The sequence below is a fragment of the Phyllosticta citriasiana genome (assembly GCF_038021145.1).
Source record: "Phyllosticta citriasiana strain CBS 120426 chromosome Unknown IWZ02scaffold_8, whole genome shotgun sequence".
In the NCBI taxonomy this organism is placed as follows: domain Eukaryota; kingdom Fungi; phylum Ascomycota; class Dothideomycetes; order Botryosphaeriales; family Phyllostictaceae; genus Phyllosticta; species Phyllosticta citriasiana.
Window position 1 is genome coordinate 625,106 of NW_027117285.1, and position 27,814 is coordinate 652,919.

Consider the following 27,814-nt stretch of genomic DNA (forward strand, 5'->3'; position numbering starts at 1 on the left):
AACAATAGCAGCAGCGGCAGTAGCAGCAGCAACCTCTTCGGTCTGTTTCATCCGAGTTGGGCACGGCTTACCTAAGCCACGCTGCTGCTGGTGGCAGCGACGACGACGACGACGACGACGCAGGCTTGGCCGCCGCTGTGCTAAATGCAACACCACAGCAGCACGACTGACACTATCACGGCAGGCGGGATCTACGGACGGGGGCGGTGCCCACGGGGGGAACGGCGGACGGCACGGCTCTGTCGGCTCGGTCGGATAACGGCATGGGGCGGACAGGGAGGGCGTCTGGGAAGCTGGAGACGAGGAGGGAGATTGGGAAGAGACAGGGAGGGTTGTTAGAGCAGGGCGAGGGGCGGAGGGTTGGGTTGTTGCGAAGCAGCAGGTGTGGAGCAAGGAACGTGGGATGAGCTGCTGTGCGAGAGAAGAGGGTTGGGCTCGACGAGAACTGGAAAAAAGACGGGGAAGACTGATGACACGCAGGCCAATGAGCAGGCGTGTCCGGGATGGTGCGTCTAATGCTGCGCGCGTGGAGGCGCGGGATATGTTTGGTTATGCTGCGGGTCTCGTCTTGTTTGCAGTCGTTCTGAACGTTGATATGGGCGTTTTATTGGAGCTGCTAGGAGCGCTCTCATAGCAAGGATAGGGGAAGGACAGAAGCAGCTGGGAGAGAGCAAGCTGTGAGGGAGCGAGAACTGGGAGAGCAGACTCTGTCTGATGCCTGGGTGCCTAAAGCTCGCAAAGAGGAAACAAGGTTTAGGTTTGGTGAGAACGACCCGGAAGCAAAGGTAAGGTGAGGTGCAACGGTTTGTCGACGGCTAGCTGAGGCAGCCGTTGCTTACGACGACGATGGCGATGCGCTGAAAAGGCGCGTGAAGAGGGGAGCCCTTCGCATTGGTGTTTGCGGTTTGCGTATCTACAAGCAGGCGATAGGTTGGATGTAGCTTGGGTGTTCAGAAGACAAGCGCATAAGCGAGCCAGCCACCAGCAATGAGAGCGAGAAACGAGGAGAAACAGTCTTGGTACTCGGCCACTCGCATCCGAATTTTCGCATCCGCTTTGGTGATGGCAGCCTGGAAGACGACGGTACTGGGAAGAAGAGCAAAGGGAGCGGGTAGTCGAGCGGCTAGGTTCTGAATCGGCGCAAGTTTTGTCTTCGTGGGCGTGTTTGAGAAATGGTAGAGATGGAAGTTGTATGCCTGAGGCTTGTTTAATTATGGAGATAGATGAGCGGATGTCTCGATGTTGCTCCGCCAAATTGCTTATTTCGGTTGGAATCGCGTGTTCCCAAGATCTGTTGGATACTAGCCGAAAATTTGGTCTGGGGGTTGAAATTTCAGCCCGTCGTATTGGCCGAATAGATTGAATCTTCCCATTGACTCTCGTCCCGTACCATTAAGCCATGTAAGTGACATCATACGCTTCAAGATAAGATGTTGGGCCATGGTACCGCTGTGTACAGCACGTACCTTTTCCAAGACTCGAGCTCGTCTTGCTCTGAATCATGGCACAATCGACGTGAATGCTGGTCCTTCTGTCTTGCGTGCGCGTTAGAGCGGTTTACCGCGATCCAAATGCGGGGCCGGAGCCATTAACTCCTCTTTTGCATATACACTTTTGGAAGAGGTTGTTCTAGGGGAAGCCCCTCACTGCGGGCCTGACGTGCGCCTTGGTTTGGTCGAAGAGGGGCAGGGTGCGGACTTTGTGCCATCGTGCCCCTGTTGCCGCCACATCGTGGATCTGCAAGCTAACGCAGCTGGCCGGATGGTAAAGACAGCACATTGGTCACCGAATGTTGTTGGTAGAGGAGGCAACCGCGTTTAGCGTTCCAAGAAGAATTGATGCCATGGATGTTGGTCATTGACTCCTCCACAGACGGTGTCAATGGAACTGAGACTGCACCAAGAGAACAGTCGTTGATAGTTTCAGACGAATCCAAGGAGCGGGGTTCACTACCACCGACGTTTCTTTCCAAACCCACTGTGCCTCTCGTTCGTTAGGGGGGGCTCTAGTACAGCAAGGGGTTGATGCCGCAGAGTCCCAGACAAGCCGAGTATCTGCGGAACTCAGCGTCTTCTCAAATGATCCAAGTCTTTGTTCAGCCAAATGCTTTCTTAGACTAGCCTCTATCCTCGCTTGGAGGTGCTAGACTGGTCTGGTCTATAGTCCTTCCGCGCCGAGTGGTATCTGATTTTGAATTCCTGCAAGTGCCTTGTACTATGTCCCAACGCCCTCATTTTCCACATGCGATTGACCCCACCAAAACTCCTTAATGAAGCATCCATCTTTTGAAAGACTGCATTTCGTTACAAGTAGTCCTTCTTCTTTGATGTTCTCGTGTACTGGTTCATGTGCCATTCAACGTCGCCGTCCTTGTTCTCAAGAGTACCACCCCTGATTTCGAAAAGCCGCATCGTCATTCTGGGACCGACCTCGGCAAGCTCCACACTCTGATGGCCAGTTCTCACAAACACATGGTGGCGGACTTCAATGCTGTCTTCCCGATTGACAAATGTGACGACTCGGCTTCCAACATCCTTGGACGTCAAGGTTGGTTGCCGCGGTGGGAAGAGGTGCTTGAGGATCTTGGTAACACGCTTGCCGAGCTGCGTCGTAAAGCCCTCGAAAATCAAGTGTGGGTATGATTCTGAGACGGTACCGCGGGCAGCGTTAGGGATATCGTGGCGCAGGACCACATTGTGAAGCGAAAATGAGGCAGTTGGTCCATGGGGAAAGTGTGAGACGGTGAGTGCGGTGGGCGTTCCGCGGTGCTCATGAAGGAGAATGACATCGGAGAGACCCGCCGACTTGGCCGAAGACACAATGTTGGGCAAAATCAGGTTTCCTCTGTTGACGCGGATACTCGTGGGCAGCAACAGTCGTATTTCCTTGGCAAATGCCGACAGTCTCGTCGACGGGTCGCGCGAGGTGGTTACCAGCACGCGGGGATCCACGATTCCAGAAAGCTGGGCGTATTCATCGTCCAAGTCAAGAGCCTCGTCTACTGAGCGGTCCGGGGCTGACTCGTCGTACTTGTAGTCCTCGCGCAGAGACTTGTCGTTGGCGATTGAAGGGTCCAGCGGTTTGCCAGTTGCGAGGGACTTGCGGAGAGCGGCGCGTTTCGAGGCGATTTCAGCGTCGCGAAGGGTAAGGGCACGCCTGTAAAGATAGTCGCGGCGCTCGCGGGCTTGTCGGCGCTGGACGATGGGTCAGTTTGGAGTTGGTGTTGAGGAATCCTGGTGCGCACAATCATTGTTTAGTTCGCTCTTTTCCACTTGCAGGTGGAGAGCGTGTTTTCTCCAAAGGACCAAGTGGGATGAGAGACGTGAGCGAGAAGAGCGGAGAGAAGAGTGGTGGTAGAAGTGGAGTGAGTGGTGCAACTTTTTGGGCGGAGGTTGTGGTTTTTGCGGGAGAGACGCAAGATCGACACGGCTCCGCGCGCGGCGGCGGCGACTTCTGGCTGCTGGGTAGGTCTTGTGCCTCCATCGCAAGGTACCGACCTACCTACCTACCTACCTACCTTACGCAACACAACCTGCAAAACACCGTCGGCCTTTGCGCATCCCTTTTCCCTCAACCCTTTCGCATCCAGCCAAGCAGACACGAAAAAGGCTGTGCTCGGCCGGGTGCAACCAACACAGCGACACAGCTGGGCCTGCGCACGGAGCCTGAATTGACGGCACCTCGTCCCACCGCCCGCAACTGGGATTTTGCCTCGCCCAAACACAGCTCCACCCTACCCCTCGACAACGATCTCTCCGGCCACGCCCTACACAACCTCTGGTGGCCACCATGGAGGGCGCTTTCACCCATCTGGGCAACCACTTGGTGTCTGATTCGGCTTCTACCATCAATGCTGGCGACGACGAGAGCATCCTAGACGGAGACCTTGGCCGCACCAACTTGAATGGCCGCCGCCGCCGCCTTGACGAGGACGATGACGGAGATGGCTACGATGATGATGATGATATGGAGAGCATGGCGAGCATGGCCGTAGGAGGCAAGCAAGGCCAGAAGACCGAAGAAGAGGTTGAGCTGCCGGCTCACGCCTGCGCGTAAGCATTTTTTTGGTCTCGTTGGCGCATTTTATCTTTGCTAACCCCAATCTCTTGTCTCCAGTTACTGCGGCATCCACAATCCTGGCAGTGTTGTCAAGTGCTTGTCTTGCAACAAATGGTTCTGCAGCGCTCGTGGCAATACCTCGTCCTCCCACATTATCAACCACTTGGTCCGCGCCCGCCACAAGGAGGTCCAACTCCACCCCTCGTCCTCGCTCGGAGACACTGTTCTGGAGTGCTACAGCTGTGGGACCAAGAATGTCTTTTTGCTTGGTTTCATTCCAGCCAAATCCGATACGGTCGTGGTTCTTCTTTGCCGCCAACCTTGCGCCGCCATGCCCTCCACCAAAGACATGAATTGGGACACCTCGCGCTGGCAGCCTCTGATTGAAGATCGGTCCTTCTTGCCCTGGCTTGTAAATCAGCCTTCGGACCAGGAACAGCTCCGAGCTCGCCACCTCAGCCCGCAAATGATTGCCAAGTTGGAGGAGATGTGGAAAGACAACAGCTCTGCTACTATCGAAGATCTCGAAAAGGGTGCTGGAGTGGACGATGATCCTGCACCTGTGCTGCTCCGCTACGACGATGCCTATCAGTACCAAAACGTCTTTGGCCCCCTTGTCAAAATCGAAGCCGACTATGACCGTAAGCTCAAGGAATCGCAATCTCAAGATGGCCTGGTCGTGCGCTGGGACGTCGGTCTGAATACCAAGCACCTTGCGAGCTTTGTTCTGCCAAAGCTGGAGCTCGGAGATGTCAAACTCGCTGTTGGAGATGAGATGCGCCTGCGCTACACTGGAGAACTTCGACCCCACTGGGAAGGCGTTGGATACGTCATCAAAATTCCCAACAACCAGTCCGACGAGGTCACGGTCGAATTGCGCACCAAAGGCGACCACAAGTCTGTGCCTACCGAGTGTACTCACAACTTCTCCGCCGATTATGTCTGGAAGGCCACATCGTTCGACCGCATGCAGCACGCCATGAAGACCTTTGCCATTGACGAGATGAGTGTCTCTGGATACATTTTCCACCGCCTTTTGGGCAACGAGGTTGCTGCGGCCCCGATGAAGATTCAGATGCCCAAGAAGTTTAGCGTACCTGGCCTCCCGGACTTGAACAACTCGCAGATCAGTGCTGTCAAGGCCGTGCTGGGCCAGCCAATGAGCCTGATCCAAGGTCCGCCAGGAACTGGCAAGACTGTGACATCTGCCACCATCATCTACCACCTTGCCAAAATCACCAATGGCCAAGTCTTGGTTTGCGCGCCCTCGAACGTCGCTGTTGACCAGCTTTGCGAGCGCATCCACCGCACGGGCTTGAAGACGGTTCGTGTTACCGCAAAGTCCAGAGAGGATGTCGAGTCTCCGGTCCGCTTCCTTTCGCTCCACGAGCAAGTTCGCATGAACGACTCCAACATCGAACTCAACAAATTGAACCAGCTGAAGACCGAACTCGGAGAGCTTTCAAGTCAAGATGAAAAGAAGTTCAAGCAGTTGACTCGCGCGGCGGAGCGCGAGATTCTCACTAATGCCGACGTCATCTGTTGCACCTGCGTTGGTGCGGGCGATCCCCGTCTTTCCAAGTTCAAATTCCGGACCGTGCTCATTGACGAGTCTACTCAATCTGCCGAGCCCGAGTGTATGATTCCATTGGTCCTGGGATGCAAGCAGGTTGTCCTTGTCGGTGACCACCAGCAGCTGGGCCCTGTCATCATGAACAAGAAGGCTGCGAAGGCTGGATTGAACCAGTCGCTCTTCGAACGTCTCGTCATTCTTGGCTGCAACCCCATTCGTTTGCAGGTGCAGTACCGCATGCACCCATGTCTTTCAGAGTTTCCTTCCAACATGTTCTATGAGGGCTCTCTGCAAAATGGAGTCACCATGCAGCAGCGCATGAGGAGGGATGTTGACTTTCCCTGGCCAGTCTTTGACAACCCCATGATGTTCTGGTCCAACCTGGGCAGCGAGGAAATCTCGGCCTCTGGTACATCATACCTCAATCGCACCGAGGCGGTGAACGTTGAGAAGATTGTCACCCGTTTCTTCAAGGCAGGTGTGAAGCCTCAGGACATCGGCATCATCACGCCGTACGAAGGACAGCGTAGCTACGTTGTCAGCTCCATGCAGGCCCACGGAACCTTTAAAAAGGAAAACTACAAGGAGATTGAGGTCGCCTCGGTCGACGCGTTCCAGGGTCGTGAAAAGGACTTCATCATTCTTTCTTGTGTTCGATCCAACGACCACCAGGGAATCGGTTTCTTGAGCGACCCCCGTCGTCTCAACGTCGCCCTCACTCGCGCCAAGTACGGTCTCGTCATCCTAGGCAATCCAAAGGTTCTGTCAAAGCATCCCTTGTGGCACTATCTCCTCATGCACTTCAAAGAGCGCACTTGTCTCGTCGAAGGCCCACTCAACAACTTGCAGCCTTCTCTCATGCAGTTCAGCCGGCCCAAGCAGACTTATCGTGAGCCGCAGCGCTTCCACATGGCTTTCCAGCATGCCTCCAACATGACCTCTGGTCGCGCCGCCATGAATGGCAAGCCTCGGCAAGAGTACAATGACAATGGCTCGATTGTGGGCTACATCCCGGACGATGTCTCTTCTGTCCACTCTTCTGCGCTCGGTGGCGTTGGCGTTCCTAACAACTACCCGCCCGTGTTCTCCAACTTCACCGAGGCCTGGCCGTCTTTGCCGGGTGCACGTAACGGACCCAGTGCTGGCGTCAAGCCCAAGGCCAATGTTGCTGGAAGTGTTGCTGGCGAGTCTGTTGCTGCATCTGAGCTTACGGACACCAATGGCAGCGTCGCAGACAAGAGCGGAGTTGGCCAGGGTGGTGTCAGTCTGGCGGGTCTCAGTCTGAACGACTTGGCAAAGCCGACCAGCCTTTCCCAATCTGACCGCTTGAAGCGCTATGTCGAAAGCAGTGGCCAGCCTGGTCCAGTCGGATACGGGCGGGGTCAAACAGCTCGTGGGTTCCCAGGCGATGATGACGACGTCCGCAGCGTTTCCACCGCTTTTGCCAGCCAGATAGGTCTGGGATCCTACGACTGATTGCGGTCAAGACTGTTTGCTGAGCAGCCTCAAGATTTGTTGAATCTTCTTGGCGCATGTGCCTGTCAACAACGCAGTAGCAGCAGCATCAGTTCGAGCAGCCATGAAACAAGTAAGGCCAACCGCATGCTCTGGCACCACCAGAATGTGTGCAAGGGAAGCATGAGAAGGCCATTGATGGTGCGCGGCCGCTTCCAATCGATCCAGCAGTCGAATGAGCCATTACTGCCTTGCACCACAGAGAGAGGAAGAGAAGATGAAGATTGAATCTCAGGACCCGCTTCCACTACGTCGCTGCCAAAGCGAAGCGTCGAATCGCTCTGCCAAAGCTCTTCTCTCGGTCGATGTCAGCATTTCACTGCAGCGCTACCCTTGGGTTATTCGACCTAATCGGCGTCGGCATACCCACAGTGCTGACCGGAGCCTTTTCACCGCCGGGAACTGAAACCATCACTGTTGAGCTTCGCAAGTCGAAGGTCCTCGAGAAATTTTCCAATCGATGGGTGGTGGGAGGGCTGGAGCAATGGAAAGCTGCGGATGGTGGTCATTGGCCCTTCGACTTCTTGTGTACACTGAGTTACTGTGAAGCTTTCTGATAAGGTGCATCGTAATGTGCCTCGCACACCAGTAGACAGTTGATGCAAGAGAATTGATTTTGTCTGAAAATAATACTGCTTTGTGACGTGGGAGACTACCGGCGCTAGTCCTGTAACCTGAAGATGGGTGATGATGACGATTCAAGTTGGGAGCAGTTGCCAGGAATTAATCTGCTCTGATGCGTGATGATGAAGGAGCATGGTTTTGCCATCGGCTTAAGGGGCTTGGGGAAAGGCTTATTCTTGGGAATCTATATCTCTGCAAGAATCCCAACAAGGAGCATTGAAATAGGTCAATGAGTTTGTAGGGGAACATGTGTTGACACGATTTGACGCCTGCCTGGAACATGTGCACCTTCCTGATTAGGTAAAGCGCCCCACGTGGTCACGCGGTGAGCGCGACGCGTCGTCGCACCTCCAGCCTCTTGCCTGCAGGCTTTCTCTCCACTCTCTCACCAATCTTCCCACTTAAACGTCCGCTTAGGCATGGAAAGTTGAAAGCTGCATCAGATGGCCCGCCTCACCTTTGTCCTCGAGGCGGTTGCTGACCCCGAGACGCGGCAAACCTTTGACATCGAGACCGACGGTCACTACACGATAACGACCACTGATGCCAAAGTAGACATCACAAAAGACGACGAAGATGAATGGAACCAGAAAGAATGTCTCGCTCACCTCAGTAAGTGGTCTCTCCTATCACACTGCGTTTCACGTTCTGATAATGTCCACCTACAGCCATCCACGGCACTCATGTCACGCTCCGGGCCTCTTGTGGACCCTGCACCGTTGCCCCGCCAGGCTCATCGAGCCCCGGTGAGCAGTGGGAGCAGATCTCTCTGCCAAAGAGCACACGGAGGTGCCAGTACCATGTGGTCCTTCGCCCGGACGATCGCGTTACGCTGCGGTCGAGCATGTGGGCTCGGCCTCTCTGCACCTTCAGTGTCCAGGTAGAGGACGTCCAAGTCGAGTCCTCTGTCCCCGTCCATCCAGAAGAGGAGGTGCGACAGAGACGTTACCTTCACTTGATCGAAACCTCCAAAGACCCGATGAAACTGGTAGAAGAAGCAGACCGTCGTTCTCGGGAAGACGAGGAAAAGAGCCCACCGGACGTTGTTCACGAAAAAGCTCCCGTTGCTACTCCTGCTGTGACTTCGACAGTCTCTCAGGTAGTCAATGAAACCCCGGCCCCGGAAAGAATACAAAATCTAGGAAAAGGGATTTCCGTGTATAGCGAAGCTACCATCATTCCCCCTTCGTACGCTCAGCCGGAGTATATACTTGGCGACGCTGACGATGCGTTCACTGACGAGGACGCTGACGAGAATTACAACGTCGCCGGGAAGTACGACCAGATGAATGTTTCTGGGGAGCATGATGACGGCAACGTCTCTGCGATGAACGAACAGAAGAATGCTTCCGAGAATCATGACGATGACAGCAAAGTCTCCGCAAAGAGCGATCAGGCGATCACTCCCGAGGGTCACGACGAAGAAGACATTACCACAGCGTCCGAAAGTGAGAATGAAGATGAACCCATTGAAGAGCAAAGTCCGAGCCACACGTCTCTTCTTGCGAATCAGAACAAGCGATCAGAGGCTAACCCGAGCAACCACGCCCACACTGAAGAAGCGAAGAAGTCCGTCGATCAGAATCACGATTTCGCTCAACACAAAAAGAGCAGAGCTCTTCAAAGAATACCTTCTCCTCGCGTCGAAATTCCTGCTACACAAGGATACAAAAGGGCTACAGAGGAAGAGGACGCTCCTCGAGCCACTAAAAAGCAAGCTATGGGAGATGCGCGCAGAGAACCTGTGTCAGACACTCCGCCGTCTTCGAACCGCTCCCGTCGATCAGCCGCCAACGACCACAACGAAGAATGCGAGAATGGGCTGTTGCAGGTAGTTTTCAGCAACAGCACTGTCCAAACCCGTCCTTCGACGTTGAAGTTTCTCTCTCGGCAAGGAGTCAGAATTCAAGAGAGTGTCACAAATGGCTGCGACTTTCTATGGTTTGTTCCCTCGGCACTCTTCAGACAGCCTGCTAACAATGCAAGTGTAAACGCTTCGGGCCAGCTGAAGAAAAGCTTCAAACTCCTCATGAGCGTCATTTTGGGTAAACCCATCATCAGCGACGAATGGGTTGTGAAGAGTGTTGTCGCCAAGAAGCTGGTGGATCATGAAAGTTTCATCACAACCAACACACCGTCAGAGTGGCAGTGGGGCAGCTCCAGAGAAGAAGTTACTGCCGCCTTGAAGCGCGACCGCTCGAGACTCTTTGAGGGGTTTGACATCATCATCACTCCCCAACTCAAGAAGGAATACGGTGATGGTTACAAGGATATCGAAAAGCTTCTGAAGGAATGCGGTGCAGCCAAGGTGGTCTCAAAGCAGGCGCGCTCCCAGGATCCTAGCGGCTCGACAATCGTTACTGGTTCGGAAAACGGCGACGCAGATGTCATCAAGCTCTCTGAGAGCGACGACGGCTGGTCTTGCTTTAGCAGGGAGCTGATCAGCATGTCGATTCTCCGTGGCGACTTGAATCTTGAAAGCGATGAGTTCAAGTTGCAACCGAACAAATCAGGAAGCAAGAAACCAGGCCGCCAAAAGAAGTCCAAGTGAGCAATAATGCCCGATGACGCAATGCGGATTGCAACGGTAGGAAGTGGTTTAAAAGAGCAGCGGGCGATATTCTGAGCATGTTTACTGTTGATATCCCGGGGAAGCTTCTTTCTGGTGCATTTGCAAAAGTTCGGGGCTGAATGGATTCGGCGTCAATGGAGAGATGAATGAAGCCTCCCTTTTCTTTCTTGCTTTCCAAACATTGGGCGCGTGGGCCATGCTAAAGATGGTGTAGCTCCAGTTGACGATTGCTACAGCACAATGACGAGCAGGTTTTGCTTTGTAGACAGATAGTGTGGAGAAGCGCAAACCACAGGAGTTCCAGTCGCGGTGCCCCAGGATTGATGGTAAAATGGCGCGCGGTAGGCTGGACCGCAGCAGTTAGTCCAAATCTTCCCTTCTTTTTTTTGGTGCGCTGGTACTCGTGCCCTGCTAATGAATATCTTGAACTTGAGCGACATAAGTGCAAGTAAGCATTCCTCACGCGAGAGGATTGGGGAACTTTGACAGGACATTTCTGAGCGCCTGTGTTGTTGACGGCGGCAAGGGACGTCTACTTCGCTTCTGAGACAGGGAAACACAATGACTACGTTGGCTCTGACCGCTAGGCGAGTACTGTTCGCAGCACTTTAGGAGAGGGGTGGGTGTTCAACACAGACATCATCTTTCCTGCCAGCCACATTTCCCGCCGGAGAAAATCATCGCTCGCTCCCTGCTCTCGGCGGGCCGGGTGCAAATCTAAGCCTCTTCACTCACAGCAGCTCTTCGAGTTTACGCTACAGAGGATCTTGAGAGGCGTCGTTCCTGAGTGAGCGACGGCGTCTCGTTCTCAACGTGCGCGGCGGTCATGCTGGTTTTGGAACTTGCCTTTGCCATTTCGCCGACGTCGCGGGTGATAAGAGATGGGAGTTGATTGTCGAAGAAAGTGTTGAAGATGGTATGCTTCGATTGATCGTTGAATGACTTGCGGTTCGTCATCTCACGTCTTCTGCTCGATGAATGCGGCGTTTGCGGCGTTTTGGTAAGTTGCATTTTCGCTTTTGTGTTTTGTTGGGCTGACTGTGTTGACTTCCCGTCAGGTTCTCCTGAAATTCGACGTCGTCGGCAGTGAAGTGAAGGCCGACGCGAGCAGTAAGGACAAAATGTTTGTAAGTGCGCTGGTTTGACGCTTCTTCGGCTTTCCGGGCGTCTTCGTTGGAGTTCCGACGCTATGGAAGATTCGTGATGGAGCGGTGAGATTGTTTGCTGTCTAGGTACGTCGTTGGGCTTTTTTTTTTACGGGTCAGTTCGCGCGACTGCTTGCAAGGAAACAACATGAGCCCAGAACGCGTGAGAAAGTGTGAGTGAGAAAGAGAAAAAGACAAAGAGCTCGTTGCTTTGGGCAAACTGTCCTGCGGTGGCAATTAGACGGAAGACTCTGTCTGTCTCTCCCAGGCCTACACATGTATTTCCAGGCTGCTGGCGTTTGCTCATTTAGAGGGATTTCCCACTCTTCAATGGCAGCGATTGGTCTCTTTCGAAGCCTCAGATGCCCGTACTCTGTGGCTCACTAGAAGGAGGACCACGGTGTTGGAGTGAGTCACTCTTCTCTCCGTCTTTTGGATTTTGACTTGTTGAGCTGCTGCTGAGACAGACGCGTAGTGTGCATGAGCGAAAGTGGAGTGCTTGTAGAACAGAGTCTTGACGGCGCAGTGAAATGAGCATGGATGAAATGGAAGTGCGCTTGGCTTATTGCATGCCCAGACATCCACATGAGCCAGCAACAACTTCAGCCTTTCGACAACAGATTTCGGCCTTCACAAGGTTTCGAACTTTTCCGCCAGTTGCTTTTGAAAGTCGAGCCTTGAAGCACCGCTCGTTACCTAATTTGGTAGCAATATGGAATGAGCAGATATTGCAAAACCCGGCCAAGTCGTTCCAAGGCGTCCATTCTTCTAGCGGCTTGTCTTTGGTGCTTCTCTGGCCTGAAATACCGTTATTTGGCAAGTTCTCCACAACCGAGGACGGAACGAGAGGGCTTCAAGCTCCTGGTCGGTTATTTCTGGGGATTTGGAGTCCAAGGCGGGATCAAGAAGGGGATCCGGTCTTGGGTGAGCTTTTTCAGGTGCTGTTCCCCCCCAACTGCCCCACCGAGGCTGAAGACTGCAGGCAAGTTCCCAGCTCTCCTTGTTACAAAGGAGCCATGGTGTCAAAGCACTATCGCAGCTCTTTTATATGCAGCATACAAGTAAGGCAGTTTCGACGTAAGCATTAGCTCCTTTTTTCGACGACTTGGAGCCCCCCATGTTCCCCCTGGAGCTCTGACAGTTGCTCTTGAGGGGGAGGAAGGTTGTGACAGGATGAGCTAACCAAAAAGAGAACGTTAGCCGACAGTCCTTTGGACTGGAAGACGTGCAACCGCCATGCGACGACAACTGCAACATCTCCCTCCCGCTCTGCTGAACCGAGACAGGGACTTCAGCTGTAGGCTTGCACTCTTGGCGGCTATGATGCGATATAACTGGTTAGATGGCTATAACCGCGGTTGGGTAGTTGTGGTGGTTATTGACGTAGGCACCAATTTTCTTTCCTCAGCCTGGGGGTAAGAGGGTCATCTAATCATGTTTTTCACATATTTTATCTAGCCTTACACTATGTACATACTTTTAGCCAGGCGGTAAGGTTGGCGCTAGGGGAAAGGCGGGATTTTTCATGAAAGACAGTAGAAACCATCAGATTCAGTACTGCAAGGAGTAATAGCCTCACTCACTTGCCACGGTTGTACCCATGGTCCTGAGTAGTCAGTGGTTACTAACCGGCTAAAACCGCAGTTATAACCACGCGGTTGGCCACCAGGTGCTTCGATACTCAGCTGCGGGAATGCGGCCAAATATATTGCGCGTGCTATTGGCGACTTCAGACGAGGCCATCGTAAAGTCAATCTCAGGTGAATGTTGGCACAACACATTATTCAAAAACTTAACGGCATCATTGTCATCGCGCAACTTTACGTCTTCAACACCCCGCCACGCCATGAAACGTCATTGGGTAGAGACTCGCCGATCTAGGGAAACCGACAGCATAGAGAATAATCCTCGCGTGAAATTGAACTACTTATACATTGTGCACCCAGAATAGGTACGACTGTCCAACGCTCATCAACGACACACCCACCGGGGCATTTTGCAAATGGAGTGCATACCATCGAAGCCGGTGCGGTATCCATTAATCTAACTGGGACTGGCAATGCCCTACCCAAGAGGAGCCAGACAGAACGTAAGAACCAGGAAACGGAGAGCTGACGACGTTTACCGAGGAGGATTGTCACTCTTGTCTCCACCATGTTTCTTCCCACCATCACCACCACCACCACCACCACCACCTCCTCCTCCTCCTCCTCCTCCTCCTCCACCTCCACCTTTACCTCCACCACCACCACCTTTGCCTTTGCCACACTGATCATCCTGGCACCAACAACATTTGCCCTTCGGGGTCTTTTGACCACAGTTATCTTCGTCAAATTGGTTGCCTTTATAGGACCTCTTCGTCAAACCAGAAGAATCCATAGCAGCCCAACGCCTGAATTTAGCGCTGTTCTTAGTGGTACTTTCATCTTGAAGTTGTGGGTCCTCGGTTGAGGGAGGTTTGTCATCGTTAGTGACGGATGCTAGCGAAGGGTTGCTGGCGAGGCCGCCAGTTTTCTTTGTATTGGGACATGTAGTGCCGTCGAGATCGCCAGTTCCGTCCTTGTGGCCAGTGGTATCCGTATTCTTGACTCCAGGCTTGCACTGTACACGGGCGGGCTTCTTACACGTCTTCGGTGGGCCAAACTTGCCGAGAGGGCCGCATTTAGGAAAGCCGCCTGGACCGGCACCACTCACGACGACGCGTCTTCCACCACCCCCCTGTTTACCTCCGCCGCCAGCTTCGCTTTCGGTACCTTCAGTACCTTCAGTACTTTGTTCAGTGGTTCCACCACTGCTGACTTCCTTGGGCTTTTTCTTGGTTGCTTCACGACGGAAAAGACGGCGAAGGCGCGACATGGAACGCCTGGTTTTACCATCGTCCTCATTACCATTTTCACCTCCGCTACCCTCAGTGACAGACTCCAGTTGGACAGAATTCGGGTCTTTAGTTGTTGCTTTTTCCTTGGTGGGGGGGTCAGCCGCGTTGGTAGTCTTTTCAGTACCGGAACCACCATCTGATTCGTTGGGACAACCGTCGCCGACACGGCCATACTGGTCAACGACGCGATTACCGTTTTTATCCACGGCCGTACTGGGTGGATAAGGACAGCCACCGGTGACAGTAAATTTTCCCTCATCTTGACGACCGCAACATCCATTGGTAGGATCCTGAATACACTCAGTGCCAAAACCCTCGTTGGTTCCAGTATCCTTGGTGCTGGGGCGAGGGTTAGTGTGATACACGCTTGAAATGGTGGGCAATCCTGAGGAAATAGCTTACATCCAGAAGAACATCCACACGCTGGGATTTGGCTCCAAATTGTCGGGGGCAATTGGTGGATCTCCGGAAAAGCAACAGCAATCACCATAAGGTGCGCCGTGATGGCAATCATGGAGATGGTTAATACGGAAGGCGGCCCATGTTTGTCCGTAAGACTGCCTCAGATTGGTGGCACATTCAGCGGCCTGGATACCAGCACGACAATCGACAGCTGTGGATTCATATTAGTGTGATGGTAATCGCCAACGAAGGGAGACACCGTACTCTCAAGGTCAAAAAGATTCTTCGGCTTGTAACCGAAAGTATTGCTGAGAGCGGGACACTCGTCAGCCGCTACGAGGCCCAAAAGGAGTGAGGCCGCGAGCGCCTTAAAGGTCACCATAACGGTGAAAAAAATGATTGTATTTGTAAGGAACGAAAAGTGATTCGATAAGGCTCAACCTTATCCACAGAGATTGTCTGGAAAAGGAAAATGCGAAAGAGTGACCTGGAGAACTAACTGGATCATAAAGTGAAGCGCAAAGTTGCTATTATATGTCCCCTCATGCAGGGTAAGTAATTGGGCTGATCGGGAAAACGTCATATCAAACCAGGCTTCCGGGTAGAAGTCCTCCGCTGCCTTGATGGGATGGGCCCAGAATTATTACAGGAGGGATTCTGACTTTCGAGGGGTTGCTGTTTCACCTTAAAGACAAACAAGATGCGCGCATGCCTTTCTTGTCAGGAACGCAATCCGGGTCTACACAGGCTATTTTGCCCAAGCTGAACACGAGCTTTTGGCTCTGTGGACGAACGACCTTCTTTCCGATGAGGCGCGAGATCAATCGGGCTGAATTTCGATGCAGCCATCTCATTGCCGGCAAAGAGCGACCGCCGTCGAGGCGTCAGTGGCGCGGTCTACTGTTGTTCTAACTTGAAAATTTCAAGCTCGTAAGCGTTGAGCTTCAGCAAATGTCCAATTCCAGCTACTCTGCTTCTCTCATAAGCTCTCACGGCGAGGGGAATCGAGGAGTCGTGGCAAGGTTCTCATCCGCGTAGGGCCATGTACATTTAGAGTTGCACAATCCGGTTTCAGGAACACCCCCACATTTCCAGAGGAGGAAACTTCATGGACATGACACGCCAGGGTTCAAAGACCCACCAGCCCACAGCGGAGACAGCCATCATCAGCCATCGTCAGTCCACAGCCCCGCGGTAACGGCTTTGAACAACCACCGTTGGTTAGAACTCCGATCGCTCGACGACGCCACTTTTGCCTTTGCGGCTGCGATTCAAAAGTCAACATTTTCAAACATCGTAGTAATTTCAGCCACAGGTATTGAAACGTCACGCATTACGCATGTTAAAACATTTTCACCTTCGGTCCAGAACACTCCTCGACGTCGGCGGCGCTGCTGTTGACTTTACGAATTCACTCATGACCACTCCACGGTCCATCCCATGGCAACACGATGCCAGTCTTTGAAGAAGTCTAATCCTGAGAACCTTAGTTCTCGGTTAGCTAAGTATGCTTAAAGGCGGGCGGCAGTTCCTGATGTTATGATGGGTTGGCCTGACCAGCAGACCAGGTGCACGACGACCTGTATGCACAACATCTCCACTGTGATCGCCAACTAATGAGCTAGTCCTTCTTGTACTTGCAATCTGCAGCCACAGGTGACGCCAAGATCAAGACCTCAATCTAAACATCTCTGTAGCTGTATAGCTATTTTTCACTAAAGCTTTTCGATTGGTAGGATCAAAGAGGCTCTCAAGACCTCCCGTTGCGGCAGCATTTCCACCCGGGCAACCATCATACTGGTGCTCGGACGCTCAAACACAGGGACCCTTATCAGACTGCGGGATTCCTTCCGATCTGCAGATTTCTCTTGCAACGAGGACAGGTCACTCATCGAACGGCCTGAAGAACTCAAAGCAGTGGCGAGTCATGAAGTGCAGGCATAACGAGCTAAAAAGTCATGATCGGGTCGCTATTGTTTCTCAAGTGTCACAGCTGTTTGACCAATTGATGGCCAATAAAGAAACAAAAGTGTCGCGAATATATCACTAAACTACCACAACGGGCTCGAAAATGGGCAGCTGGGAAAAAAGAATGCCGCAAATTTCAGCCAGGTTCAAGGTGACAGAACCGGAAGCACGTATGAGCCAGAAACCATTGCTTTATCCAGCTTACGCTCGCGACATGGAGCTATGCAGCAGTGCAATTCCGAAATTTGGTGCAGGCACGGTTGAAAGACTATACTTCGTGGCTGAAGAACGCCAGCTCTGCATGACCCACCTTCGATGAGGAAGATGAAGTCAAACTCTGCACAGAGCGGACCGAAGAAACATACGAGTTGAGAGCGGCCACACCGGCTTCCGCACGGTCTGGGCTGTCCGCTTACTCACGATGTTGGTGGTCCCTAAATTTCCGGACGCTGGGCATGTCACTTCGTACCACGCAGGATGAGGCAAGCTACTGTACACAACAAGCTCTTCTCCCCCCTCCAACACGCAGCCACGTGCTCCGCCTAACACGAGAGAAATTTGCCTGGCAATTCGTTTTTGCTCGTGGTGTACACAGAACCTGGACATGCCGCCATCCAGCCCAGGATTCAAGCTTTTCGTCGGCGCGCTCGGTTTCGGAAAACAGGCGGCGACCTGTATGCTTGCGCTGAATCGACAAATTCCAGTGTTTGATTGGAAAGGGAGGCGATGGTTTGAACTCGAAAATTTACGAGCCTGAGGCGCAGTCTTGGAAGTTTCGTTGTTGTGGTGAAACAGGAAAGAAAGCGTTCAACTGCTGTCAGTTGATACTGCAACGCTCCGCTTTCCCTGTCGCTCGAAGCGCGATGTCTGGATGCAGCTCGCCGGGAAACCAGTGGCGCAAAACCTCCTCTTTTGCTCACGCCGAAATGGTGGAGATTTTGGTTTCTACCGCTCCCATCGTGCCCTTGCGTCCTGTTCAAGCATACAAGTGCCGGCGAATACCGCCTCGCGCTCTGATTTGCTGCTGGGTCCTGTTGGGCGCGTAATTTCGACTATTTTTACTTGGCAACTAAGGTTGTGGAGGGAGGCACCTTTAGAGCATAGTGCTTCCCCTCTGTCGTGAAGTAACTTTGGAGGATTTGTACCAACGATCGATCGTCTTGGAGACTTACGCGGCACCGCAACATGTCCTACAATATCATTTACCAAGACTGTCTGAACAAGCAACATCTGCGGGGGCACGTCGCATTGCTTGCGACCAGGAGTACTCACTATCCATACAGAGTTTCTTCCGACGTTATATCTGTCCGTCTATTTTGTGATCCGGAATCACCAGGCCGACTTTCAAAACGTTCAAGGATTCTCTCCACACTTCACAGCCACGCTTGCTACACACGAATTGAAGATCTAGCAGAGCATTAAACGGATGGTTATGTAGCATCCAAAGTCAAAACAGCGACGATTGTCTCAACGCTCTTATCTGCCCTCCGCCACGGCGAAAATTCTACATCTGTCTTTGCTTCCGAAGGCTTGTATTTGCGACCACACTACGTCATTCGATTGGTCGTTCACGACTCACTTGCATGCCAAGAGCTCCTCCTCAGCATCGTGAAGGATGTTTTTCAATGTTCGTCAGCCGCTTTCACGTGGTTTTGATCAACCATTTTGCAGTGACGCAAAGCTGATACAAGAAGCCAATTGTTCAGCCTGCCCCCACACATTTGAAACAAACGAGTTTTCAAATGACAGTGGCAAGTGTGTGTGGACTTTCTGAATCGAGACCCGCAACCCCGAAAGCATCGAGATCGGGATCACCGACGCTTCAGGAGTGCAGGAGGGACTTGACGGATGTGCCGAGAAGATCTCGACCTCTGCACAGCACTGAACACGCGTTTGGGGAAAGTGGAATCGCGCGGGAGAAGTAGCTAGTCGAGCCTTTCGAATTCGCAGGTTAGAGGAAGGCGAAGCCAGGCGAGGGCATAGGAATCGGATCTGTGGAGTATCGAACTGCGCATTGTGAATGCCCGCCGATTTCCCCTCTTCCACTCGCTCGTTCTGTAAAGCTTGAGACTGCTCCACTGAAGCGAGCAGCAAGTGATTTGCACGCAAACTGCACCTTGCAGTTGTGGCGCGTGTCCTTTTTGAAAGTCAGTCGCCGCTTTAGTCTGGCAGTCATGCTTAACGATTTTTGTGACTTCCAAATACCCACTGCAGATTCGCCCGTCCATATATTTGGTCGCGTCCAAAACACGAGCTGATAGACGCTGTCTGAAGTCTGGACCCACTGGTTGATGTTCTTCGGGTCTAAAATTTTGAGGTACACGAAAAGAATTTAGTTGCACATGTAGCCACCATCATATACGAACATCGCATCCAAACTCGACTCTTCTGCCGCAACCTCTCCTCAATTGCTAAATCGTGGCAAAACAATCTGGGTGGAGTTGTTCAATTCCTTGAAGCACAACCGCTTAATTCCGCATGTTTCCCGGCGCCTGATGTAATCTTTCGCTTTAAGCGCTACCATTGACAACCACCATCTTCTGCGAACTATCCAAGATCATCAGAACAAGAAAAGCCGACAACCTCAGCAGCCCGCACATTCACTTCGGCCGATGTAGTATTTCCGCTTAGTCGCGAGACACAGATTGAATTTCCTCAAGCATTTCCAACCTTCTAGCAGACAACGGCTTCGCAGCGATCGCTTGTATCCGGGTACAGTTGAATCCTCACCCTTAATACTCGGGAGCGGCCCGCAGCTTCCATTATTATTTCGATATCGTGGGTTTAAGCATTCGGCAAATTGGCAGCTATCACGACTAATATTGCTTGTTCTCGCGAGCTATTACATGATGGCTTTGGTGGAAATTGGCCGCGATGCTAATAAGAGCCCCCTGCAAGGTGTCATGGCATACGAAGCCGCGGAATTGGTATATCTCGTGGGTAGGTTTACTTGCGAAGTCTGCCTTAAGGTCTCTTGATGCAGCTCATCTTGTCCGCAGAAGGAATCATCAGAGCGTTCGTGTCATTTCTGCCCAAACGGCAACGGCCATGGCAAGTACCTTGACATTACATTGTCGTAATGAGCCGTAGCCTCAAGATAATTGAACGTTACGCGCATTGAAATTGGGCCTGGCACTAAGTACCAGGAGAGACTGGATCATTACACAGCAAAAGGTTTACCGACAGACACTTCTCCAATCTTGTGCACGTCGCTCTCATTACCCCGAGTACTGCCATCAGGGCTCTTCTGTTCTCCATGAATCATTTCTGCAACACCCTCCAAGATGAACGGCGAACGGCCACGTTGACGCTCACCCGGGAAGATGGCGTGAAGAGCCGCATGCGCTGCCAAAGCCATGAAGAAGCCGTAAAAGTAGGAGATTTTGTAGATTTTGTCCCATCCGTTTCCAGAATTCGTTTTTTTGATTGCACGCGCAAAGCCGGCTGTCGGGAAATAGGTCAGTAGCATGTTCTGTGGGACCAGAGAGGAGGAACTTACGCAACAGGGGTGCCATTCCGAGGATCCAGGCCGTGAAAGCGCGGAAATTGAAGCCGTGCCAATACCAGTAGCAGCTCTTCTTGTTCCCCATGTACATGTCGCCGATGTGGTACTCGCCGAAGCGCACCAGGAAATAGTCACTAATAACTATGCCGGTCATTGGGCTGAGGAAGACACTCCAACCGCTGAGAACTGTGATGAATGTTCCGGGGTTGACGACGTAGTTCCAGGGGCAAATGGCGATGGCGATGACAGTGAGGATGTAGCAACCGCGGCGGATGTTGATCCATCTGCTTCAAGTCAGTTCCATGATCTCCCTCTTATACCTGGCTAATTCAGAAGTCCCACGTAGATCTTTAAGAGTGCTGTGATACAATTCTCTTCGCCTCCGAGGCTAGAAGATAGCCCTCGAGTCGGCGTGCAAAGTCCACTGTTTGGAGACACGCAAAGGAACAAGGAGAAGCCTCGAAATCACTCACTTTGGGCACAACGCTGCCATATCCATGCCTGTCGACACACCGTTCAACATCTGGCACAGCCTGCATTTTGTTAGTAAGTGACAAGATGGATAATGGATGCACACTGGGAACGTACGCAAGCTGGCTAACCAAAAATCCAAGGCCCGCAAAAAATGTCCCAGCCCGCTGCGCACTGTCGCTGGGATTGCGCAGTTGAACCTCCAGGAGCAGCTCAAACGGATTCCAAATATACTCGCCGTACACGTCCGCCGCAGCCGACGTAATCAGAATGCCACAAACGGCGGTGACTGTGATCAAGATGGTGGCGCAAAACAATTGGCCAAAGAGCGCAGAATTTGGCGTTCGCGCATACCTGGTCCAGTCCGATTGACCCAAACATCCAGACGCTTGCGAGCCAATGATTGATTGCAGCCCGAAGACCGCGTTCCAACTCAGTGTAGAGCCGTGCTTGGTGGAGCCGGTGTAGAACAACTCGCCAGGTCCGCCTGCTGCGTGAACGGCCCAGCCAAGCATTCCAAACATGGTGAGCGTGATCATGACGAAAGTGATGCGGAAAGGGAGCTGCAGCTTCTCAGGGGGTATCATTGGGAGGGGCAGGAAAATGATGATGAATACGAAGAAGCTGATGCAGCTGCCAGTATCCAGATTTGCGCCGGCGGGGAGAGTGTTCTTGATGTGTACGAATTTGGGCCCGATCACAGCGCGGAGAATGATTTTGACGGCTTGTCCACCCCAGTACGCCTGAAGATCAATGAGATTCTATGTCGAGCTGCAAAGTAGCTGGAAAACTTACCTGGATGCCCATCCACACGCAGGCTGTCATGATGCGGTTGAGCACCGGCCAAAAACCGCCGCGCATCCCCCAAGAAGCTCTGCAAAGAACAGTGAATCCAAGGTACAAGTGGCTACCGGGCCAACCTGCCAAAACCGCAAGCAGAGCCGATAAGATGCCAACTCCGACCACGACGCCAATCGACTGTGACACTGATAGACCGAGAGACAGCAGAGTTGATCCGGCAGTCCAGGCTGTCGTATTAATGCCAGCGATGGTCCAGTATCCTGCGTAGCCTTGCCACGTCCATGTTCGTCGATCTTCGGGCATGGGAATCAGATCTCGATTGACCCAGTATGTATTCCTGTAATTGGAGTTTTCATCGACTGGGCATTCGAGCCTCTTGGCCCAATATGCCACACGCTCTTTGTCGACCCTAGGCGCCATAGCTTTTGAGAGTGTTTTTGTTTCCGCAGTCACTCACAACGAGCTCTCAGACAGAACTTGATCAGTGACTGGTACTCGATAGTCACACAAATCGAGCGGCCAGAATGTATTAGCAGAATGCGGTGGCTGAGGACAGGAAGAGGTCGAGCATTCGCAAAATTGTTTTCCTAACTAGGTTAGCGTTTCGCATTCATCGCTCCACACATTGCGCCACTCACTCCTTGCAATGCACACCTCTGTGCCTGAATTCATCCACTGTGCTTTGCACGACCACGAGACGTCTCCTGATATGCTTGAGTGACCATGTCTCAGCATATATCTATCTCAACGACACAATGCTCACGCGGTCGAGCTGCGGTCGAGTTGATATGCGACCCAGCCGGTGCGCAGAACGATGAGCCGAGCGAAGCATGCGAGTCATCGTGATAAGAGATGATGGGCCCAAAGGAGCGCGCAGATCCAGTCTCGAAGGCGTATCGCGGGGTGGCCACCAGTCAGAGCGGCAACCCCGCGTGCGGTGTCCCTTCAAGAGTGGGGCAACATCAGCACACTGACGCCTGTTGGAGCAATTGAGAGTCGGCACCGACGGTCCCGGGTCATGCCCAAGCCCCAGGTCGCCAATGAATGAATGGGCTATCTTTGTTGCGAGCCGCATCTGATCAGGAAGCAGAGCGTGTCGTGATAAGGTTGCCCTCCACTGGCGCGAAGGGCGCTTGCCGAGCCCGCAAGTCGGGGAATCGCGTCGGTCCCGGTGAGCGTAGCAGAGATGATAAAGTCTGTACTGACGGACGGCTGCGCGTGCGGTGGAGCACCATCCAGTAGACAAAATGACCGCAGACGAAAGCTCCATCCCAATTGTGGATTTCAGTCGCTGGGCGAAAGCCACGCCAGAGGAAAAGAAGGCCATTGCCAAAGAGCTGACGGATGCTTGCATAAGAGTCGGCTTTGTGTACATTGTCAATCATGGAATTCCGGACGAGATGCTAGATGAAGCTTTTGGGTGGTCCAAGAAATTGTTCGACCTACCCGAGGAAAAGAAGATGCTCGCGCCGCATCCCCCTGGTCCCAACGTTCACCGCGGGTACTCCTGGCCCGGCCTCGAGAAGGTCTCGCAATACATCCACAAAGACGAAGACAGCGATGCGGACGCAAAAGATGAAGAGCTGCGGAAAGTTGGTGACGTTAAGGTATGCAGGGATAAGGCTTTCCTTGCGACACATGCCATCCCCACTACCCCTGACCCCCTGTGAGACCAAACCTCTTTGCTCACTCTCACCAGGAAAGCTACGAAATCGGCAGTGACAACTGCTCCAACATGCCCAATGTGTGGCTGCCAGACGACGTCCTTCCCGGCTTCCGGCCCTTCATGACGGACTTTTACTGGCAATGCTACGGCACCGCCCAAGAGCTGCTGCGCGCGCTTGCCATTGGCATCGGCCTCAACGACCCAGACTTTCTGCTCAAGTTCCACGACGGCCACAACAACCAGCTGCGCCTGCTGCACTACCCGCCGGTCGAGGCAGAGAAGCTGGCTTCTGACACCATTGCTCGTATGCCTGCGTGAGTGAGATCGCCGGGATATAAGTGGACTGTTTCTGCTAACGCCAGTCCAGACACACAGACTGGGGCTCAATAACAATGCTCTTCCAAGACGACTGCGGCGGCCTACAAGTCGAGCACCCGCGCAAACCAGGCGTCTTCATGAACGTACCGACAGTGCGCAACGCCATCTGCATGAACGTCGGGGACCTGCTGATGCGATGGAGCAATGGTAAATCCTCCCCTCATACCCTCATCCCCTCACTCTCCACTTCCCCCTCCCCCCTTCCACACACAAACACACGCACACACACACTAACACCGCCCTGCCAACAGACTTCCTCAAATCAACACTGCACCGCGTAACCTCGCCGCCGCTGTTGGGAAATAAGGTGGACGGCCAGAGCATGACGCGCGCCCGCTACTCGATCCCGTATTTCGTGAGCCCCAACCCGGATGCCGTCATTGAGTGTCTGCCCGCGTGTACGGACCAGAAGAACCCGGTTAAGTATGGGCCCGTAGTGCAGGAGGAGTATCGCAGGATGAGGGCGAAGCTGCAGTATCCCGAGAAGCAGTCGGTGCCGAAGAGTGTGTCGTTGGCGTAGAAAGGGGTGGGGCTGAGGAGGTTGGGTAGAAATGAAATATGTTTTGACGGTCTTGTGTGGACTCATGATGTTGATGATGACTGTTGCCAGATGGGTTATGAATTTGATCGTTTCAGTGATATCGAGACTCATGTTTGCGAGAAAGACAGAAAGCAAGGTCGCTACTGTACCGTGCCACATGCTCGATTCCGATCTTTTGGTGAAGACAACTGCTCTTTGCACTCAGTGACTTCAGGGGTTGGGGCAACTCTGGGTGCAATGCAAGAACATGTCAGTCTCAAGTTGCAAAGGCCAACAAAGGATAGGTTTTCTGTCAATTTCTACAAGTATCAGCAAGGCCCCACATGTTGCATACCAGGACTACCAGCCTACCAAAAGGCTTGTCCTCGCTCGTCCCCTCCGCACGCAAGCCAAAACCAAACCTCTCGATCCAATTTCTCGGGCGCCTCTGTGGCCACTACCGCGCATCCAACGCCGCTTTTCCGCTCCAGATATCCGCCTCTGCCGCCTTGACAAACGGATCGCGCTTCAGAATCTTCCAAAGAAGGTAGAGGCAAGCAAAGATGGGGATGCCGATGTGTGCGGTGATCAAGTCGTCGACGCTCCGGTTGCCATTCGTGAAGACGGCAAAGCCGTTGAAGATGATGATGATGAGGAAGTAGGAGAGGGCCGCGTAGGTGAGGTACCGCTGGCCGCGCGAGCGAAAGACGAGCGTTGATCGGTCAACGTTTTGCGCAATCAGCGCAGCGCGGAAGCGGATGTATGCTACGAGGATGGCGCACCACGAGCACAGCTGCGAGATGGTCGTTAGGTTTTGAAACCATTGGAAGACTGTGTCGGCCCCTGAGAATACGCTCATGTAGGTGAGCAGTTAGATGGAGGCCGTGATGCCCACGCCGTAGTAGGGCACGCCTGTGCCGCTGCATTTGAGCAGAAAGCGTGGCGCTTGCTCGTTCTGCGCCGGTGCAAAGAAGTAGCGTGAGCCGGTAAAGAGAAAGGCATTGGCGAATGATGAGGCTGTTGTGGGTATCACGGCGTTGATGATGGAGGGGAGCGCGCTGATGCCCGCGCGATTGATGGCGATGACCCAGGGCTAGGATTCATGTTAGTCAGTGTTTGTCCCTACGAGAGTACAGTGCAACTCACTGATTGGGCGGCGCCAACGGCGTTTGCGTCGAGGAGGTGCGGGTCGTCGTACGGCACGAGGACGCCAATAGCGAGAGAGTCGAGCGTGTAAAAGAACAGTATACGCCAGAAAACGGGGCGGACCGCTTTGGGAATGTTGACCAGCGGGTTTTCAGCTTCTCCTGCAGCGACGGCGACCATTTCTACACCGCCATACGAAAATGCGGCGTTGACCAAGGTTGCAGAAAGTCCGAGGAAGCGTCCAGTAGCGCCAGAGCCGATGTACTCTCTCATTGCGCCAGGACTGTTCCAATAACGGAATTCGAGTCGCCCTTCTTTGCCGGCGCCGAGATCAATGCAAAGGGCCAGCATCAAGAGCCCGATGATTGTTATGATTTTGATACTGGCAAAAATGAACTCATCCTCGCCATATATGGCAACGGCAAAGATGTTGAGGGAGACAACAACGACGATGATGATAGTGATCCAGGCAGCTTGATTGATCTCGTCGTCCCACAATCCAATGACCACGGCGGCGGCAGAGAATTCAGCTAGCACGGTCAGCCGAGCAATCCTCCAGAGTCGTTACTTGCAAGTGACATAATGCCTTGGAAAAGCCACCGCGCATGTACAGCATTCTGGGGACTTACCACAAAGTGTGATTGAACTTTGGTACCAAGTGTTCCAACCAACAGCAAAGCCGATGGCTGGATCGACGTAGCGAGCACAATACTGGGGCAAAGCGCCAGGTAAGGGCAACCAGGTCGCCATCTCGCCGAGGCACTGCATCATGCCAAAGACGGCGAGACCGGTAAACGTGTAGCCCAACAGGAGGGAGAGCGGACCAGAAGTTGCAAAAATCTTGCCAATGCAGAGGAAAAAACCAGTGCCAATCGTACCACCGACTGCAAAGCTTCGTCAGATGATGAAGATAGCGTAGGAAGACTCGGCCCACGAGCAATGAATTGTATGTGCAGGGATTTCAATCAGGCTTCATTGTCAGTGAACCATTTCTGCGACCACACGAAGATGTCAACATACCCACGACGCACGTTGACCAAGCTCTTCTGCAGTTCGGACATCACCCTACAGGTCCGCTGCTTCGCTAGTGTGGTACCCCTTGTTCTGCACAAGGTCTCGGATATCTCTCGTGATCATCGTATGAGGGAGACCCAATGCCCCCATCACCGACGACATGGACGTCTTTCTCGTTCCCCATCTTGGTCAACGTAGAGAAAATTTCTGCTGTTGGAGGTGAGGGCGAAAGCGCAAAAGAAATGATAGGTGTTGACGGCACGAGATCAGGGTCAGACTACCGCGCAAAGCCGAATAGCCTACCCCCCTTATTAAATGCAGAGAAAGAAGTCGAAGTCGACGCGTTTCCGTCTGTCGCATGCTTCAAAGAGACAGAGGACGGACGACTCCTCGCAAGGAGGTAAATAAGAAGAAGCAGCGACGGCCATGTACAACGTTAGCCCATGTCACTACGATCTCTCAAAAGTGTGCTCGTGGGCAATCACCTGTCCAATCCACGCACAACCATGAAGTGTTCCCTGTCTGTCGCTCGAGTCAGACCCCGACATCAGAACCTTTCTCCTCACCTTCCATCCACACCGACGGCCAAATACTCGTCTCCTCCGTTGTAACGAGACATATTGACAGACAACTTGCGGCAGGCGAGGCAGACTTGGGCGCACCAGTGGCTTTGGTTCTGGGTAGCTTGCCAGGTTACAACCAGCAATGGCACACACAGCACGCCTCGGGCTGTGTCGCGTACGACACGGGGTGTGCTCCGAAGGCTGGCCACCCTGCAGTGCACAAACTACGCTCTCTTGCGTCGATAGTCCTCCATTGTGGCCTCCATGTGGCGCCAAGGCTGCAAACGAAGCAGCCAAACGGCCGTGGCTGGCGGCCTGCTGGGAACAAGCTTTGCAGATATGTGCGTGGCAGCCACCTAGCCAGCCAGTCTGTAATGTCTGCATTGAGTGGACAGAACAAGGCGTTCGCCGACGCGTCCGCCGCCCGGCAAAAAAGAATGGTTGCCAAGACAAAAAAAAAAAAAAACCAAAACCATAGACTAGGTCAGAAAAGGCAAGTTGCGTGCTCACTTGGAACGATGCGATTGGCACGTTGGCGCAAGCGATGAGATACATCAAAACCGAGAGCTTAGATAAAGGCTATTGCTGTCGTTGGATGCGCCTTCCTTTGCATCTTGTCTACAGCTCCGACCATTTCTGGTCGAATGATCCAAAGTTTAATAATGAGTCTGCTTGGTTGGCGATGCTGTTGTGTCTGCGGCGCTGGCGGCTGTCTGACTGTATCATGCAGTGTAGTTCCGTTACCTATCGTGAGAGTTGGTCAATACGGCGACCTCTGCTCCTGGACAAATTAATTGAGTGCATGCGCCATAACCCCCGCGCATCGACATCAGCGCGGAAAGTTTTGCGCGCGGAGTTTTGTTAGAAAAGTTTCGAGGAGAAGGTCGGTGGCTTGGAAGAGCAACCGTCCAGAACCTTGTGTCGATTCAGTCTGCCTTACTCACGTGCGGAGACGGCGATACATTACTTTTTTGGTTTGTCTTACCTAGGCAAAATTTCCATCTTTCGTGCAGC

At 53.0% G+C, this 27,814-nt stretch overlaps 7 protein-coding genes across 7 annotated transcripts; 2 read left to right on the top strand and 5 right to left on the bottom strand.

The window, feature by feature from the left end:
- Window positions 1–1,824: 1,824 nt before the first annotated feature.
- IWZ02DRAFT_521036 (anticodon-binding protein) lies at window positions 1,825–3,250 on the bottom strand (the record flags this gene model as incomplete). Its single annotated transcript, XM_066770782.1, has 2 exons — window positions 1,825–3,194; window positions 3,245–3,250. The coding sequence occupies 2 exons, from the start codon at window positions 3,248–3,250 to the stop codon at window positions 2,304–2,306; spliced, it is 897 nt and encodes a 298-aa protein (XP_066621662.1). The 3' UTR covers window positions 1,825–2,303.
- A 4,893-nt stretch (window positions 3,251–8,143) lies between these two features.
- IWZ02DRAFT_482688 (uncharacterized protein) lies at window positions 8,144–10,774 on the top strand. The gene is made up of 3 exons (XM_066769150.1): window positions 8,144–8,383; window positions 8,440–9,712; window positions 9,758–10,774. The coding sequence occupies exons 1-3, from the start codon at window positions 8,215–8,217 to the stop codon at window positions 10,320–10,322; spliced, it is 2,007 nt and encodes a 668-aa protein (XP_066621663.1). The 5' UTR covers window positions 8,144–8,214; the 3' UTR covers window positions 10,323–10,774.
- A 3,825-nt stretch (window positions 10,775–14,599) lies between these two features.
- IWZ02DRAFT_364560 (uncharacterized protein) lies at window positions 14,600–14,959 on the bottom strand (the record flags this gene model as incomplete). The annotated part of the gene is made up of 2 exons (XM_066764346.1): window positions 14,600–14,705; window positions 14,769–14,959. Coding segments are annotated over 2 exons (297 nt in total), but the record flags the coding sequence as incomplete, so codon positions are not given.
- A 4,830-nt stretch (window positions 14,960–19,789) lies between these two features.
- Window positions 19,790–22,067, bottom strand: IWZ02DRAFT_293502 (NCS1 nucleoside transporter family protein). The gene is made up of 5 exons (XM_066763824.1): window positions 21,508–22,067; window positions 20,830–21,455; window positions 20,715–20,774; window positions 20,236–20,525; window positions 19,790–20,180 (listed from the first exon to the last, which is right to left on the bottom strand). Exons 1-5 carry the CDS (start codon window positions 21,931–21,933, stop codon window positions 19,897–19,899), a joined length of 1,686 nt encoding a protein of 561 aa, XP_066621665.1. The 5' UTR covers window positions 21,934–22,067; the 3' UTR covers window positions 19,790–19,896.
- Window positions 22,068–22,546: 479 nt separating this feature from the next.
- On the top strand, window positions 22,547–24,211 carry IWZ02DRAFT_293505 (putative UPF0676 protein). The gene is made up of 4 exons (XM_066763825.1): window positions 22,547–23,120; window positions 23,213–23,493; window positions 23,547–23,704; window positions 23,809–24,211. The coding sequence occupies exons 1-4, from the start codon at window positions 22,761–22,763 to the stop codon at window positions 24,075–24,077; spliced, it is 1,068 nt and encodes a 355-aa protein (XP_066621666.1). The 5' UTR covers window positions 22,547–22,760; the 3' UTR covers window positions 24,078–24,211.
- A 323-nt stretch (window positions 24,212–24,534) lies between these two features.
- Window positions 24,535–26,421, bottom strand: IWZ02DRAFT_433983 (amino acid permease-domain-containing protein; the record flags this gene model as incomplete). Its single annotated transcript, XM_066766333.1, has 6 exons — window positions 24,535–24,870; window positions 24,973–25,170; window positions 25,224–25,753; window positions 25,853–26,115; window positions 26,244–26,299; window positions 26,320–26,421. The coding sequence occupies 6 exons, from the start codon at window positions 26,419–26,421 to the stop codon at window positions 24,535–24,537; spliced, it is 1,485 nt and encodes a 494-aa protein (XP_066621667.1).
- IWZ02DRAFT_293545 (uncharacterized protein) lies at window positions 26,322–27,597 on the bottom strand. Its single transcript, XM_066763826.1, has 2 exons — window positions 26,720–27,597; window positions 26,322–26,665 (listed from the first exon to the last, which is right to left on the bottom strand). Exons 1-2 carry the CDS (start codon window positions 27,353–27,355, stop codon window positions 26,549–26,551), a joined length of 753 nt encoding a protein of 250 aa, XP_066621668.1. The 5' UTR covers window positions 27,356–27,597; the 3' UTR covers window positions 26,322–26,548.
- Window positions 27,598–27,814: the final 217 nt, after the last annotated feature.

Bases quoted from the DNA above. Each gene is read 5' to 3' on its own strand.
- IWZ02DRAFT_293505 (XM_066763825.1), top strand. From the start codon at position 22,761: ATGACCGCAGACGAAAGCTCCATCCCAATTGTGGATTTCAGTCGCTGG. The intron at 23,121-23,212 runs GTATGCAGGGAT...CACTCTCACCAG, and splicing joins GGAAAGTTGGTGACGTTAAG to GAAAGCTACGAAATCGGCAG. The intron at 23,494-23,546 runs GTGAGTGAGATC...ACGCCAGTCCAG, and splicing joins ACCATTGCTCGTATGCCTGC to ACACACAGACTGGGGCTCAA.
- IWZ02DRAFT_293545 (XM_066763826.1), bottom strand. From the start codon at position 27,355: ATGTATCTCATCGCTTGCGCCAACGTGCCAATCGCATCGTTCCAAGTG. The intron at 26,666-26,719 runs ATTGCCCACGAG...CTAACGTTGTAC, and splicing joins GTGCGTGGATTGGACAGGTG to ATGGCCGTCGCTGCTTCTTC.
- IWZ02DRAFT_482688 (XM_066769150.1), top strand. From the start codon at position 8,215: ATGGCCCGCCTCACCTTTGTCCTCGAGGCGGTTGCTGACCCCGAGACG. The intron at 8,384-8,439 runs GTAAGTGGTCTC...GTCCACCTACAG, and splicing joins AGAATGTCTCGCTCACCTCA to CCATCCACGGCACTCATGTC. The intron at 9,713-9,757 runs GTTTGTTCCCTC...TAACAATGCAAG, and splicing joins AATGGCTGCGACTTTCTATG to TGTAAACGCTTCGGGCCAGC.
- IWZ02DRAFT_293502 (XM_066763824.1), bottom strand. From the start codon at position 21,933: ATGGCGCCTAGGGTCGACAAAGAGCGTGTGGCATATTGGGCCAAGAGG. The intron at 20,775-20,829 runs GTACGTTCCCAG...AACAAAATGCAG, and splicing joins TTTTTGGTTAGCCAGCTTGC to GCTGTGCCAGATGTTGAACG. The intron at 20,526-20,714 runs GTGAGTGATTTC...GACTTGAAGCAG, and splicing joins ATGGCAGCGTTGTGCCCAAA to ATGGATCAACATCCGCCGCG.